General features: G+C 54.8%; 1 protein-coding gene across 2 annotated transcripts; it reads left to right on the forward strand.

Moving 5' to 3' along the window:
- Nucleotides 1-246: 246 nt before the first annotated feature.
- On the forward strand, nucleotides 247-4,259 carry SRSF1 (serine and arginine rich splicing factor 1). 2 transcript variants are annotated; one of them, XR_012631636.1, is made up of 6 exons: nucleotides 248-849; nucleotides 1,224-1,408; nucleotides 1,683-1,855; nucleotides 2,119-2,305; nucleotides 2,717-2,836; nucleotides 3,755-4,259. XR_012631636.1 is itself a non-coding variant. In XM_074889955.1 (5 exons), exons 1-5 carry the CDS (start codon nucleotides 656-658, stop codon nucleotides 2,737-2,739), a joined length of 762 nt encoding a protein of 253 aa, XP_074746056.1. In that variant the 5' UTR covers nucleotides 247-655; the 3' UTR covers nucleotides 2,740-4,259. The 2 variants fall into 2 exon arrangements, 1 of the variants encoding a protein (XP_074746056.1); XM_074889955.1 differs by having other exon boundaries at nucleotides 247-849; nucleotides 2,717-4,259.
- Nucleotides 4,260-13,747: the final 9,488 nt, after the last annotated feature.

A 13,747-nucleotide genomic window follows, 5' to 3' on the forward strand; every position in this document is an offset into this window, starting at 1 on the left:
GGACCCGCTCCGCGCCCCCGCCGCCGTCCCCCGCGGCCGCCACCGCGCGCCCCCACCCCAACCCCCGCGCGGTGCATTGTGGGACACGCCCCCCGCCTTGGCGCCAAGCGCCCCCGCCGCCGCGATGCATTGTGGGATACACCCTCCCCTGCCCCGGCCGGGCCTTCTTGGCGCGGACGCCGCACCGGACGTGACGTCACACGGCCTGCCGCCGTAAGACCCGCGGCCGGGGATTGCGTTCTTCCCCCACTGCGAGCAGGGGAGGTTTTCTGAGGGAGAGCTGAGCTCGCTGCACCCTCGCACTCCGGAGCTGCACTGCCAGCCACGGGCTCGGCTTCTTCGGTGGAGCTGCCAAGGGGCGACAACCGGGGAACTACTTTTCCCCGAACCTGCGCATGCGCAGCACGGAGGAGTGAGGGCGCGGCGGAAGACGCGGGCGCCGCCTCGTTTGCCGCCAGTGCGAGCGGTGCTGCGTCCCGGGGTGAAATCGCTGCGCGCAGTAGGAGCGCGAGGGGAGCTGCGGTCGCCATTTTGAAGCGGTTGTTGGGGGAGGTGGTGTGTGCGCTCCCCTGTGCTCGGCTCGGCCCCGCGCCCGCTCGCCCGCCCGCTCTCCGTGCTCCGGCCCTCCACCGCCGCAGCCATTGCTGACCTTGCCATGTCCGGAGGGGGCGTGATCCGCGGCCCAGCCGGCAACAACGACTGCCGCATCTACGTGGGGAACCTGCCCCCCGACATCCGTACCAAGGACATCGAGGACGTCTTCTACAAGTACGGGGCCATCCGCGACATCGACCTCAAGAACCGCCGCGGGGGCCCGCCCTTCGCCTTCGTCGAGTTTGAGGACCCCAGGTGAGACCCCCCACCCTTGGGTGCTCCCCTGAGAGACGTGGGGCTTGGGCCCCGCCGCGGCCTGTGTGGTCTCCGTGTGCCCCCACACAGCCCCCGGGCCTGCGGCGGGGGCAGCCGCCCGGGAGCTCCCCCTCCCCACCCGTGTATCGGCGCCCGCAAACCGCGCTAACGGGCTCCCGGGCCCTTGCGGGCGGCGGCCCCGCTGCCGGGGGCCCGGGGAGGGGGGCGGCGGGCGGGCGGGTGGCGCGGGGTGGGGCCGGCGGGAAGCGGGAACAAAGGCGGGGGGGCGGTGCGTGGGCAGGGCGCGGCGTGGGGAGGGGGGGGGCGGGCGGGCGGGCGGGAGGCCGCCCTCACCGCCCCGTCCCGTCTCGCAGGGACGCGGAGGACGCCGTCTACGGGCGGGACGGCTACGATTACGATGGGTATCGCCTCCGCGTGGAGTTCCCTCGGAGCGGCCGGGGCACCGGCAGAGGCGGTGGCGGCGGCGGTGGGGGTGGAGCCCCCCGGGGCAGGTACGGCCCCCCGTCCCGGCGCTCGGAGTACAGAGTGATCGTCTCGGGTGAGTCATTCCTCTCTTTTTTTAGCCCAAGTTGTTCCCCCGGGGTCCTCCAGGCAAGCTTCCCAGCGAAGGGGGGGCATGCGGCTCCGAATTGTTTCTTAAAAAGCATTGCCTCGCGTAGCCTGGGAGGAATGCTGTCCGTAGGATGCAAGCAGCTCCTCGAGGCAGCCGCTCTGCTCACTAAATAGTCTTTTGTTTGCTGCGAGCGGATGCTCTAGCTACAGGAGGTGAGAATATAATCCAGTTTTAAAGTAACGTCTTGCTTTTTACATAGGGCTGCCTCCAAGCGGAAGTTGGCAGGATTTAAAGGATCACATGCGTGAAGCAGGTGATGTATGTTATGCTGATGTTTTCCGAGATGGCACTGGTGTCGTGGAGTTTGTACGGAAGGAAGATATGACCTACGCTGTGCGAAAACTGGATAACACTAAATTTAGATCTCATGAGGTAGGTTTCACGCTTACTTTCTTTGGCCAGAATTGGATACAAGGGGCTTAACAGTAGGATTTGAAGGTAAGGAACGTGTGGTGTTCACTGTGTATATACAAAGCAGCTAAATAAGTTGGTGGTCAGTTTGTCAGGAGATAGATTTTAAAGCTTTGATGTCTATTTCCGTGCTGTAGTGAACGCTATCTTCAGTCTGTCAGCATGCCTAAAAAGATGGCCCTAAAGCCTAGACTTTTCAATCGAAAGTTCTGTCTATTCAATAGGGAGAAACTGCCTACATCCGTGTTAAAGTTGATGGCCCAAGAAGTCCAAGCTATGGAAGATCTCGGTCACGCAGCCGTAGTCGTAGCAGAAGCCGTAGTCGAAGCAACAGCAGAAGCCGCAGTTATTCCCCAAGAAGAAGCAGAGGATCTCCACGCTACTCTCCCCGCCACAGCAGATCCCGATCTCGTACATAAATGATCACTAGCTCTGATCTTTTTGTAGAACCCCATGTTGTACACAGTTTTCCTTTACTTAGTACAGTCTTTCATTTTTTTTTTAAATTCAAACTGTTTTATTCAAATTGGCTGAAGTGTTGAATTGCATTCTTGTGTAAAATCCCTAGTGGGTATTTGCTCCTTAACATCAACATTCCCCTCATGTCTTTGGTAAATTGTATTTTAATTGATGTCAGTCAGGATTGTTTCGATTTAGTTCTAGTTAAATACCAACATTCTTCGAACTGTGGTATTGCTGTGTAAATGTCTCAGTGTTCAGCTATGGTTTATACGAGCTGGGGATGTTGGGATGTTTGTGGCTAACTTGTCTCTTCTGGGGGATCTTATATTTTATCTTGCCTTTTCGTGTGTCTTTCTGTAGACATATCTGAAGAGATGGATTAAGAATGCTTTGGATTAAAGGATTGTGGAGCACATGTCAATCATTTTAGGATTGTCAAAAGGAGGATTGAGGAGGATCAGATCAATAATGGAGGCAATGGTATGACTCCAAGTGCTATTGTCACAGATGAACTTGGCAGTATTGACCTTATACTGAGAGACAGGTTAATTGAGTACGTGCACCTACGTGTCACTTCAGGCATGTTCTAGTTACCGCAGACTGCAATTGCTCTTTTCTTTAAAACTTTTTTTTTGGGGGGCAATTGTGGCTAAATACTTGCTTTTGTAATTCTTTATTCCATTCTAGTTTTTTAAAGGAATAAACTGGGACGGGGGTGGGAGTATTGGTTTACTTTGTCATGCAGCATTTGGTTACAAGTGTTAATGTTATGTAGTATTTGTACACTTGTAGTAGATCAAGGGTATGTTTAAATCAGAGTATAATATCAATACTGCTAAAATCTGCATGTCCTCTGTGTGACTGATACAGCGTTGCTATTTCATTTTTTTTAAGTATCAGAATGACAGCAAAAATAGGAAACCTAGTTAGGAGTAATTTCTTAAGTCTCAGCCCTGCCCCCTCAGACTAATTCACAGTTGACTCACCGATATGTTTGAAAACTCTGGTTAGTTAATTTTGTTACCTTCCAGCTGGGAGTGCTAGCTGTAGTTCAGACAGACAGTAGGTGGATAGCTTTAGCTGTAAGCTTTTCCAGTTTCATAAACATTTTTTGCAACCACAAAACCTGTAGCGCACCACCGTACGAGCAATGAGTATGTTGGCATTTTCAGTTGACATATTGTAAATATTACAATGTTTTCCTCCAAATGGTAATTAACATTTCTAAAAATTATCTGAGCATCACCATTCAAAAGTTTGTTTTGGGGAATTGATAGTTATTAATGTACATCTGTATTAATTGATGGCAAACATAACTGATCATTCCCCAGAATCCTATTTTTTCATTACAGTATCTAACTTTTTGCCTCCTCTTTTTTGGTTTTGCTGGTTATAAAGGTTTGGATTGGAGAGGGCTCACTGGATCCCAATCCTTGGAGCTGGATCATTGGATTCAAATCATAATGTGGATAGGATAGGGAGGCTGAATTACAAGGATTCATGGAGCGGGATCAAATTACCAGGAACATAGGAGTGGATTCCTGCCCCAACCAAACCGCATTCGTGTGGATTTTTTTTATTCAACTCAATTGGCTATTCCAAAGATTTTTTTTCCTATTTTTGACGATTGGAGCCCTTAAGATGCACGATGGAGTTTTTCATTTTTTTGGTAAAAGGAGCAAAGCGAGGACCTGGAGAGGTACGCTGGAGCAATCTCCTTGGAAGGATTCAGCACGAGTAGATGGTAAACGTTAAAGGGGAAAAAGGGGGGTTTGTTTAAAAAAAAAAAGTAAATAAGTCATTTCTCTAAATTTAAAGACAAAAATTGGAGTTAAAGATTAAGTAGGTTTTCAATTGGCTATTGCCTTTTTTCTTTGACAAATAAAATTTTTAAAAAAACGTGCATGGTTGTCATCATTTGTTGCTAAGAGTCTTAGTCCTTGCGTGCCACTGCGGCGTTGTTAAATCGCAAGTTTGCAGACAAAAGGCTTTTGTGTTCAACAGAGACGTAGTGTTTTGCAGGAAGCGTTGATGTTTGAGCTTCTCCTAAATAAAGGATCAGTTCCCTGGGAAATGGGTGGAATTTATTATGTGAGTAGGGGAAAAAAAAGAACTCTCACTGCTTAAAAGAGGATGGTTTAATATTAATGTTGTTGCTAACGCTACTCCGCTGAGGAGAGGGTGGAGGGAAAACGTGAGCTAAAGCAGCTCGGCGCTCCCCCCAGTCCTCTCAAAGATGGGTAGAACTGGGTTGGGGGGGTCTAAACCTGCGCGTCGTGGTGGGATGCGGCGAGTAATGATGCGGCATGTGGAGGAGCCGGGTTCTTAGCGGCGGGTCACTGAGTCCTCGGTGCTGGCGCTGCGGAGTCGCGGGCCCGTGCCCGGGGTTGGATATTCTCGTGGCTTGGTAGGAACGTGGCTCTTCCTGCAGTTGTCCAGTGAAACAGCGTCGCTTATTACTGTGCAGGTTTAATTGACAGTTAATTAAGGAGCGCGGTGTCGGCACGGAATGGTGTTTCTGTGTGGTGGGACTGGTGGCTCCAGGGGTGTGTGTGGATTAATGTTCAGGTGTGCTGGGTGGGCGAGGCGAAGTTAGGGTGCTGGGGGGCTGCAGGGGTGGCTTTGAGAAGCTGCTGGGAGCTTCCATGTCCGAGGGAGCGAGCCCAGACAACGACAGCGCCTCTGAGTTAAGAAGGGGGAGAAAAAGCCTGAGAGTTTGTGAGAGGAACAGCTCTGCGGCAGTGGTGGAGGAGGGGAGACCCCCCTCAGCCCGTGGGGAGAGGGCAGGCTCTGCCCTGTGTCCATGGGGGGCCACGGGCAACCCCAGGCCAGAGCAAGTGGGTGCCCCAAGGGGGCTGTGACCCCGTGGAGAGCAGAGCCTGTGCTGGGGCAGGCTCCTGGCAGGACTTGGGACCCCACGCTGGAGCAGTTCGGGAAGAGCTGCAGCCCGTGGGAAGGACCCACGTGGGAGAAGGTGCTGGGGGGCTGTCTGCTGTGGGAGGGGGCCCACGCTGGGGCAGGGGAGGAGGATGAGGAGTCCTGAGGAGGAAGGAGCGGCAGAGACAACGGGTGATGGACTCACCACAACCCCCATCCCCTGCGCTGCTGCCAGGGAGGGAAATGGGGAGCAAAGCTGAGCCCAGGAAGAAGGGAGGGGTGGGGGGAAGGTGTTTTAAGATTTGGTTTTATTTCTCATTACCCTTCTCTGATTTGATTGATATTAATTTTCCCCAGGTCAAGTCTGTTTTGCCTGTGATGGTAATTTCAGAGTGCTCTCACCCCCACCTTCCTGGGCAATGTAGTGTCCCCTACGGAGCAGGGCAGGAAAATTGCTTTATTGTATGACGGGATTTGTGTTTGGGGCAGGATTAGCAGATCTGGGGTTTAAGCGTGGCACACTGGCGTGCATAAAGCTGCTGCGTGTCGTGACAGAGGTGGTGGTTTGTTACAGAACGTCGTTTCCCTGCAGAATATTGCCAAAGATTTGTACGAGATGTATTTTTTTTTTTCCAGAAATGATGAAATCGTGCTAGCAAAGCGCTGTATTTAGGGGGGTAAAAGCTGTGTTAGCACAGAACAGACTGAGGTACTCAAGTGGCTGTGGGATGGTGCCGGGTGGGAAGAGCTGTGGGGGGAGTGCAAAAATGGGGCAGCTCTGGAGAATTTCATTTGTCAGGGTGTGGGAAAGGAGCGGAGGGGGCAGGTACTGTTGAAGCAAGGGGAAGTTTGGCCCAAAAAACCCCAAACCCTTCTGGGCGTTGATCAGTTCCTGTGCTCAAGAAAAATGAAATGGGAGCCGTTTTAAAGCAAAGGTGACGCGTGTGCTCGGGTAAAGGGTTTGGTGTGAACTGAAGCGGTATCTGGAGAGGATCGTCCTCTGCCTGCGCGGGTGTGGAAGGAGAGTGAACGTCACGGGGGAGGGCGAGCGAGGGAGGCCGGGACCCCAGTAGGTGAAGGGGTCAGAGCCCCCAGTTTGAAATCCGAGTCTGGGCGTCCAGGCAGAGCTGATAAGTTCTGAGTTGATAAGGAGCTAATTAAAGTGCTGGAGCACTAATTTAAAGAGTCGTTCAGGTGAGTTGAAGATCCAGAAGTGCCTGTACAAGCTGCGCTGTTAAAGCTCAGGAAGGCTCGGTCCTGGTGCCGGCGAGCTGCGGGGCCGAGGCTTCAGCTCTCGGTTCCGTCGTGCGAGCGGGGAAATACCCGACGGTCGTTTGCGTCAGAGCAAACGCGACAGAGATGATCTCCGAGGGGTTGGCAACACAGGGACCGTCACCCCGCGAAAGGGAGGAGGAACCGCTGGTGTTCCTCTGCATCGGGGTTTGCGGACGGCGGCACCTTCGTGCGCCTGACGCGGAGTTCTTAAAGGCCTGGTGGGCATCGCGCCTCTGCACGAGGGCTGCCGATCCTCCCCGCCAAGTGGAAACGGGGTTTCGTTTCGCTTGGAAAGTGAAAGGAGATGGCGCAGTCCTGAAGTTTTCCCTCCTTTTGGTTTTCGGCGCCGAGGGGAGGGAGGTCGGGTCGCTGCGGCAGACACGTTCGCGCCTGCCGCCACCAGCCCCTTCCCTTCCCTCTCCCGCCTGTACCTCGGCGCTCTTCGCCGCTGGTGTTTGCAAAGCGCTTTGAGATCCTCTAAGAAAACTTCACAGGGCGGAGCACTGGGGCGTTTCGTGCCTCTAGACCTTTTTTCCTGTAAAATCTTTTCTGTCGTCGTACTGTTCGCAGCCAGACGCACAGCTGGTGGAGCAGGAACGCCCGCTTCCGCGGGTGAACCAAGGCTTTCCCCGAGTGCCTTGTTTTTTAATTTCTGACCGTCTTCAGGGGGAATATCATGTTCTCTGATGGACATAATGGACTTTAGAAAGAGAGAAATTAGATTAATATCTCCGAAATGTGCTATAAACCAGTTTTGATACCACTAGGAAAAGTGGACGAGTTGGTGCGTTCTGACATACTCTCAGTTTTTAATTACACCATGTGTCTGTGAGTTCATTAACTTTGGTAGTGACGGGGGTGGGAGTCAGCTGGGTGTTGGGAGCCCGGCGCCACCTCTTTCCCCCCTGGGCTGAATTTTGGATGAAAATGAACCTGACTCAGCGCCGGGTTAACTTCCCTGAGGAGAAATGCTGGCTTCCAGGCACGGACTGTGCGAGCCATCCGCTCACCCAGCTGTGGCTGTTGGGTAAAAATTCAATTTATTTTAATGTCTTACAGACCTGAGTGGAGACAGGTTCTGCTGGTGGGCGGGCGGGCGGGCAGACCGCTTGGTCTGGAAAGGTATTTTTTAGGATTTTAACACCGAGTGTCTTTTTTATGAATGTGTTCTCAAAACTCAATGTTTTCAAGGGTCCGTTGGCTCCGAAGAAGACGGAGAGGGGTGGTAATTGGAAGATGGAAAAGCAGAGGGGGCAACAGACTTAACCCCCTCTCCTAAACCCATTTCCCAGCGCGAGGACAGAAGCAGGGCCGCAGTGTTAACTCCCCGCTGCTGCCGTGCTTTTCACCCGGCCGCGCCGCAGCAGCTCTCCGCCCTTCCCGGAGGGGGAATTTTGCCTTTTCAGGCGATCCTGTGCTTCCGATAGTGCTGCTTTGTTGGTACAACTGAGGGCAATTGTGTGGCCCCTCTGTCCTGCCCTCGCCCGGTGCAGCTGCCCGTTGGCAGCGGAGCCCGATACTGCCCTCATTGTGCAAACACTTCGGGGCGCGCAGCGGGGAGGGAGGGGAGCTCTCCTCCTTAATTGCACATCACGCTGATAGCAGAGCACTTAATAAGCCTGACATCGGCGCTGAAATAGAAATGGTTAGAAAACTTGTGGTTTCTCCTCGAAACCACAGTTTGGGGTTTTTTTTGTTGTTTGTTTTGGTTTTTTTGAACAGAAACTTCTGCTTTAGAACAGCAGACTCCTTCATTGATCGCATTAGCCGTGGCTCGAGACTTCTTACTCCTGATAACAGATAGTTTTTAGCTGTAAGCAAAATTATAGTAATTTCTAGATAGGCTAAAAATAGCTACAGCTTTGGAAAGAGTCCACCATGCTAAGTGCAGAATAATCCTCGCTGCACCTGCACATGGAAGAGCAGCTTGTCTCAAATCGCAGTTGAAGCTATTTCAAATAGAAAGCTGAATTTTTAGAAAAAAAAAAAAAAAAAGATGCCAGGAAGTTCCCGGTGTAACGAATGTTCCCTAAAATCCCTCTCCCGCGTGCCTGAAGAAGGCGAGTGAGTCAGCCTGCGGAGCCGGACGTACCCTCCCGCACCGCGGGCTCCTCGCAGCGCGGGACGGGTGGTGAGAGGGTCCTGGCTCGTCCTGCTGCCCGTCCCCTCCCACCCGCGTGCCTACGCAGCACTTGTAGGGCTATTAACATAATTTTGTGCACTAATTTGTGTAATCATTAAAGAGTTGAGGAGGGCATTGTTCGCATGAGTAATTACCTATGTATTCTAATAGCTCTAATTCATCTCTTAAGTGAGTTTCATATTTCTGTGAGTCAGCTAACGATTCACGCTTCAGGTATAATATTTTTTTTTTAAATACCCGTTTCTTGCATGACTTGGTTGCCCTCTGCGGAGCTGGTGACGTGACAGATCCTGCCGAGCTCAGACCACGCGGATGTCTCCCTGGGAAGGGTTCCCAGCCTGGACCCGGGGCTCCGGCGCTGGGCTGGCTCCCGCGGCAGGGATGGTGCAGGGTGTTTCACTCGCTGGGATGCCAAGAGGCTGCGGAAAGCAGCTGCCAGCGGAAATTTAAAAATGAAAAACTTGGCAGTTTGCTGACCTCTGGGTGTTTTCCTTCTGACACAGGGCAGGTCTGTATTTTTCTGGGGATTTTTTTGATACTGCTTTCAGCTTGGGAAAAACTTCCCCTGCGCAGCTCTGGGTTGGCTTTGACTCTGCCTGCTTTGGCCACGTCGCCTCCCCGTCCCCGCACACGGGTGTATCTTGCAAGTGCACGTTGCGAGGCTGCAGGCCGCAGGGAAAAGCCCCGGGAGCACCATCCTGACTCGCAGGGTGATGCCGGACCTTTTCCTGGCGGCACCAAAATTCATTTGAGCCAGAGCTGCCCGGGGGCCGGTGCCCTGGCTTGGCAGTGGTTACGGGGTATCACCGAAGATTTTATTCCCCCCTTGGAAACATGGTTCAGAGCTGGATCCTCGGCTGGCGGGAGCCTCGGGCAGAGCATCGCCACTTTCCCACCACCCCGCCAGAGCGGGGACGCTCTGCCCGAGGCTCCTGCCGGCGCTGAACGCTCGTCCCCGCGGGATCAGCTGAGCGCTGCAGACGAATGCACAAACATTGATTATTTTGGAGACAATCCATAGCTGCCAAACGAGATTAAACAGCACCCAGGACCCGGAAAAAAGTAAATAGCAAAGAATAAAGAAAATGGGGCACGGTGCTGTCAGAGGCAGGAGTGTGTCCTGGGGGACCGCGGCCATCCAGCCGGGTATTAATCCCCACCATCCCCATTCCCTTCCCCAAAGGATTTCCGAGCTCTTCGCTGCTATTAATCGCAGCAGCCCTGCAGGGAAGGTAATGCAGCATTATCCGTGTTTTCCAGCTGTGGCTGGGGAGGAGGGAGGCAGCCGGCTGGCCCGAGCTTTGCCGTGTGTCGGTGAAAGATCAGGGATTAGCGCTAGGATTTCCTTGCCGGCTCGGCTGCTCTAATTCAGTGGCCGTGTTTTTCCCCAACTGCACTGACCTTATGTGCCTGCTGCCGTCCATCCCGCGCCCAGGAGGAGCCGGGGCAGATGGTGGGAAGAGGAGCAAGGCAGGAGCGGATGTTTCCCTGCAGTCCTTGGCCCTGCAGGAATTATTACTAAAAATGGTCACTGGTGATTAACCGGAGGAGTGCGCTGCTAAGTAATTGCTACACACTCTTGTCTCGTAAAGTTTTCAAATCACACTGTGGATGCTTTTCTGCAGAGCAGCATTTGCTCTGAGCAGCGTGGGGTGGGTGGTGCGCTCAGGGTCGGCGAGCACCCGCCAAGAGGTCTCTGAAATGACCTTGTATGAAACAGGAATCTGCGTATCTCCATGTAAATCAGATATAAATCACATATATGCGTAGAAGCAAGTCTTTGATGTTGAGAGCAGGCAATCCGCACTGCGTGGCATCAGTGCCCTGGCGCTGCACACCCCTCCGTGTGCCGGCCGCCCCGGGGTGTCCCCCAGCCGTGCGCCAGCAGCAGAGAGGGGTGACCCCGCTTTTGGGGCACGGGCAACAATTTTGCACGTGCCTGAGGACGGTGGCAAAGCCAGCAGCCTGCTGCCCGTCGCTGGGGCCAGCGTGGCGAGCGGCAGCTCTTCTGCTTTTCTGCAGCTGCTCTGTAGGAAGAAGTTGTGACAGAGATAAACAAAATCATAACAAAAGGACACTGGGTGCTCACGACGTGGGGCAGCTCTGCCGCTCCAGGTGCCAAGCGGAGATTAGCTCCGGCACAGCTGAGGACAAGGAGGTGGGAAGAGATAACGCCACTTTCCCGGCGCGCTGCCCGCCGGCGGCGGGGCTAAACATAACCACGCTTGCTCCTCCTCGGCCACGGCTCACTGGCCGCCGTCCCACAGGCCACAGTGGCCGGAAGCACCGAGCATCTCCCGCGCGGCCACGGCGTGCGCCGGGCTGAGAGGGAAGCGGCGGGGCCGTGGAGGACGGGAGCCTGCCCCCGGCAGTGCCCTGTGCCCGGGAAAGCAAAGCTCAGGCTGCGAGAAAGCTGGAATCCGCGAGGAGAGGGGACGGTGCTGGATTCACAGGGCCGGCAAAGATCATGAGGATGATGATGGAATCCCAGGGAAGGCAGGGAGGATTTCAATAGCTGGTGCGGCAGCGTGGCTGGGGTGGGGGGAATGGTGGGTGCCCAAGGTGCAGTGGGAAGAGTTCAGGAGAACAGCACGGATGGGAACGCTTTCACCAGGGAACACCAGAGAGCAAGAATTAGCCATAAGGCTTTTCCTGCCTGGTGGGGGGCCACGGGCCAGCGAGTGCTCGGTGGGAGCTGACACCCGGCTCTGCACGGACCAGGAGGTCTCCGGGCTGCTGGGACAACGTGTGGCTCTTGTGGCACCACGACTCTGCCATTTCCCTCCCTACCTCCTTATACATCGCTGCTGCAGTGACGCACCTCAAAGTTTGGTGCTAAAACCATGAAAACGGAGAGTTGAGCAGCGTTCAGCCACCCCTGCTGAGCCCTACCAATGAGGCTCCTTCCCTTTGAGTAGCTTCTTGCTGCTTCTCTGTTGATTGTCGTAGTGCCTTTCTGCGGTGATTCAGCCAGGCTGGTAATTTCCCGCATCCTATTTTCCTCTTTTTCAAAAGTGGAGCGATCTTTCAGATCCACTAATTATGAGAAAGCGATGGCGCTCTCAGCAGCGGCAGCGCTCCCGCCAAGTGTGCGTGGTGGCCCTGGCACGGGCATCTCTGCCACCGCTGCCGAGGGCGCAGGACAGAGGGATGGAGGGAGGGATGGATGGCAGCAGGCTCGCGCGGCAGCAGAGATGACGACTGCGGGCAGGTGAGAGCTTTCCCTTTCCCTCCATCTGCCCCGTGGCACCTTCCACCCGCGTTCTGCTGCGGGTCAGGGACGCGCTGGCCCGGCGGGCGCTGGGCAGAGGGATGCGCCGGGATGCTCTTCGGAGGACACTGAACCATCCCATGGCGTGGGCCGGCACGGGGCGGCCGTCCCGCCGCGGCTGAGCCTTCGCAGTGGGCACACGCTCCGCTTCAACACCTGCTTCCCGCTGACGTATTTTACTGTCTCTTTTTAGCTTCTCTGATCAGTTTGAGGGGGAAGTCGAGGCTGCAAAGAGAGAAACCAGAGAAGACACCAACTTGGGAAGCAGCTAAAGGGAAACTGCCTGCGGGGAGCACATTCTCAGTAACGTCGTGGCGGCTTATTTACACACTCGAGGGCTCTTCAGCCCCGTGGAGCTGTGAAATTCAAAGCCCGCTGCGTCGCTCGGGGATCAGAGCACAAACAGAAAGGGGCTCCTCTAAAGCTGAAATATTTGACAACATTTTCTATTCTTAGCGATGCAGACACATGCTTGCCGAGCGAAATCAGAGCACGGCGCGTCAGCAGGCAGGCAGGGGCTGGGGGAAAGCGCTTTGAAGGTCCCGGGTGAGGAGGGTGCGTGGGTGCACTCGCCTGCTGTGGGGCAGCCCCTCGCCCAGCCCAACTCATCCGCTCTATAACCGTGGGAGATGCGCCGGCAGCAGAAAAGCAAAACACGATTTTAGTGCTCGTGTCCCGCTACAGGTCCTAACGCACAGGGGGTTTCTGCGAGGATAACGGGGTAAAATGGGTAGAGTTTAGATGGTCCTTGCGGGGCTTCTGGGTTCCTGGAGGGGACCTGCATCCCCCTGCCCTGCCTGGCTTCCCCGAGCAGGCGGGACAGCTAATGGCGCCTGTGCAAATAAGCACTTTATTAACTGTTTCGTGGCTGAGCACGCTGGCGGAAGCAGCTCCTCTCTCTCCGAGTCGCACCTCGAGGTGGGTTTGACGAATTAACTGTGGGTATTGCTGCTTCTGGAAGCGGACGTCGCCGGGGAGCTGCGTGCCGGGTGGCAGGAGGGCACGTGAGTGGCCGAGGGCTGCGTGGGGGTTTTGGCAGCGCCAGCTTCGGGCAGAGCACGGCCACGGCACCCAGGGGCAGCCCCGGTGCTGCCCTGCTCCCCCCGAGGCTCCCCGCAACCGGCCTCGGCACCGGCGCTGAAGGCGGGGGACACGCCGGTGGCCTCAGCAGCGTTTCCATCCATCCCAACAAGATGGGAAGTGCTGAGGAAGAAAGGAGGGAAGATTTTTGTTTGAAAAGGCAGAAGACCAGCCTCGGGACAGCGGTAAATGGGCCCCACGATTCCTGGTGCCTTAGAAATTCCCTCTGCAGGCTCGCCGCGGGTACCAGAGCGGCAGCAGGGTGGCTGCCGATGCTATCGCTGTCCCAGCTCGATGACTAAGGGAGCTGGAAGGTATAAATTAAATAACACAACACTTCAAGCCACCTGTTATGTGGGTTTGTCCAAAGCAGTGCTGCTTTAATTAAGATGGAGAGTTTACAAATCTAACCTTTGTTTATTCTGCTTTGGGGCATATATAATGTAAATATGTGTTTTCAAACACTGCGGCTTTTTATATTTCCAGTTATAATTCTGGGTAAAGGAAAGTTCGTCAGGTTTGGCATAGACTTGCTCTTTATAAATACAGCTCCTGCGAGCTCCTTCTCCCCCCCCGGGGGTTCTCTGCAGCCTCTCAGCTCGCTTTGCTCCCGACGCAGCTTTTCTCTCGGTGATCGCTGCCCCGCTGCGGGACGTGTCAGGGGTGCGAGAGGGGCTGGGAGGGCTCAGCCAGACGCAGTCGAGAGGAAAGTGGGCTCCGGCTCTGTTTCCCTCTCCTCCGACTT

This window comes from Strix uralensis, chromosome 20, assembly GCF_047716275.1.
Source record: "Strix uralensis isolate ZFMK-TIS-50842 chromosome 20, bStrUra1, whole genome shotgun sequence".
NCBI classification, from domain to species: domain Eukaryota; kingdom Metazoa; phylum Chordata; class Aves; order Strigiformes; family Strigidae; genus Strix; species Strix uralensis.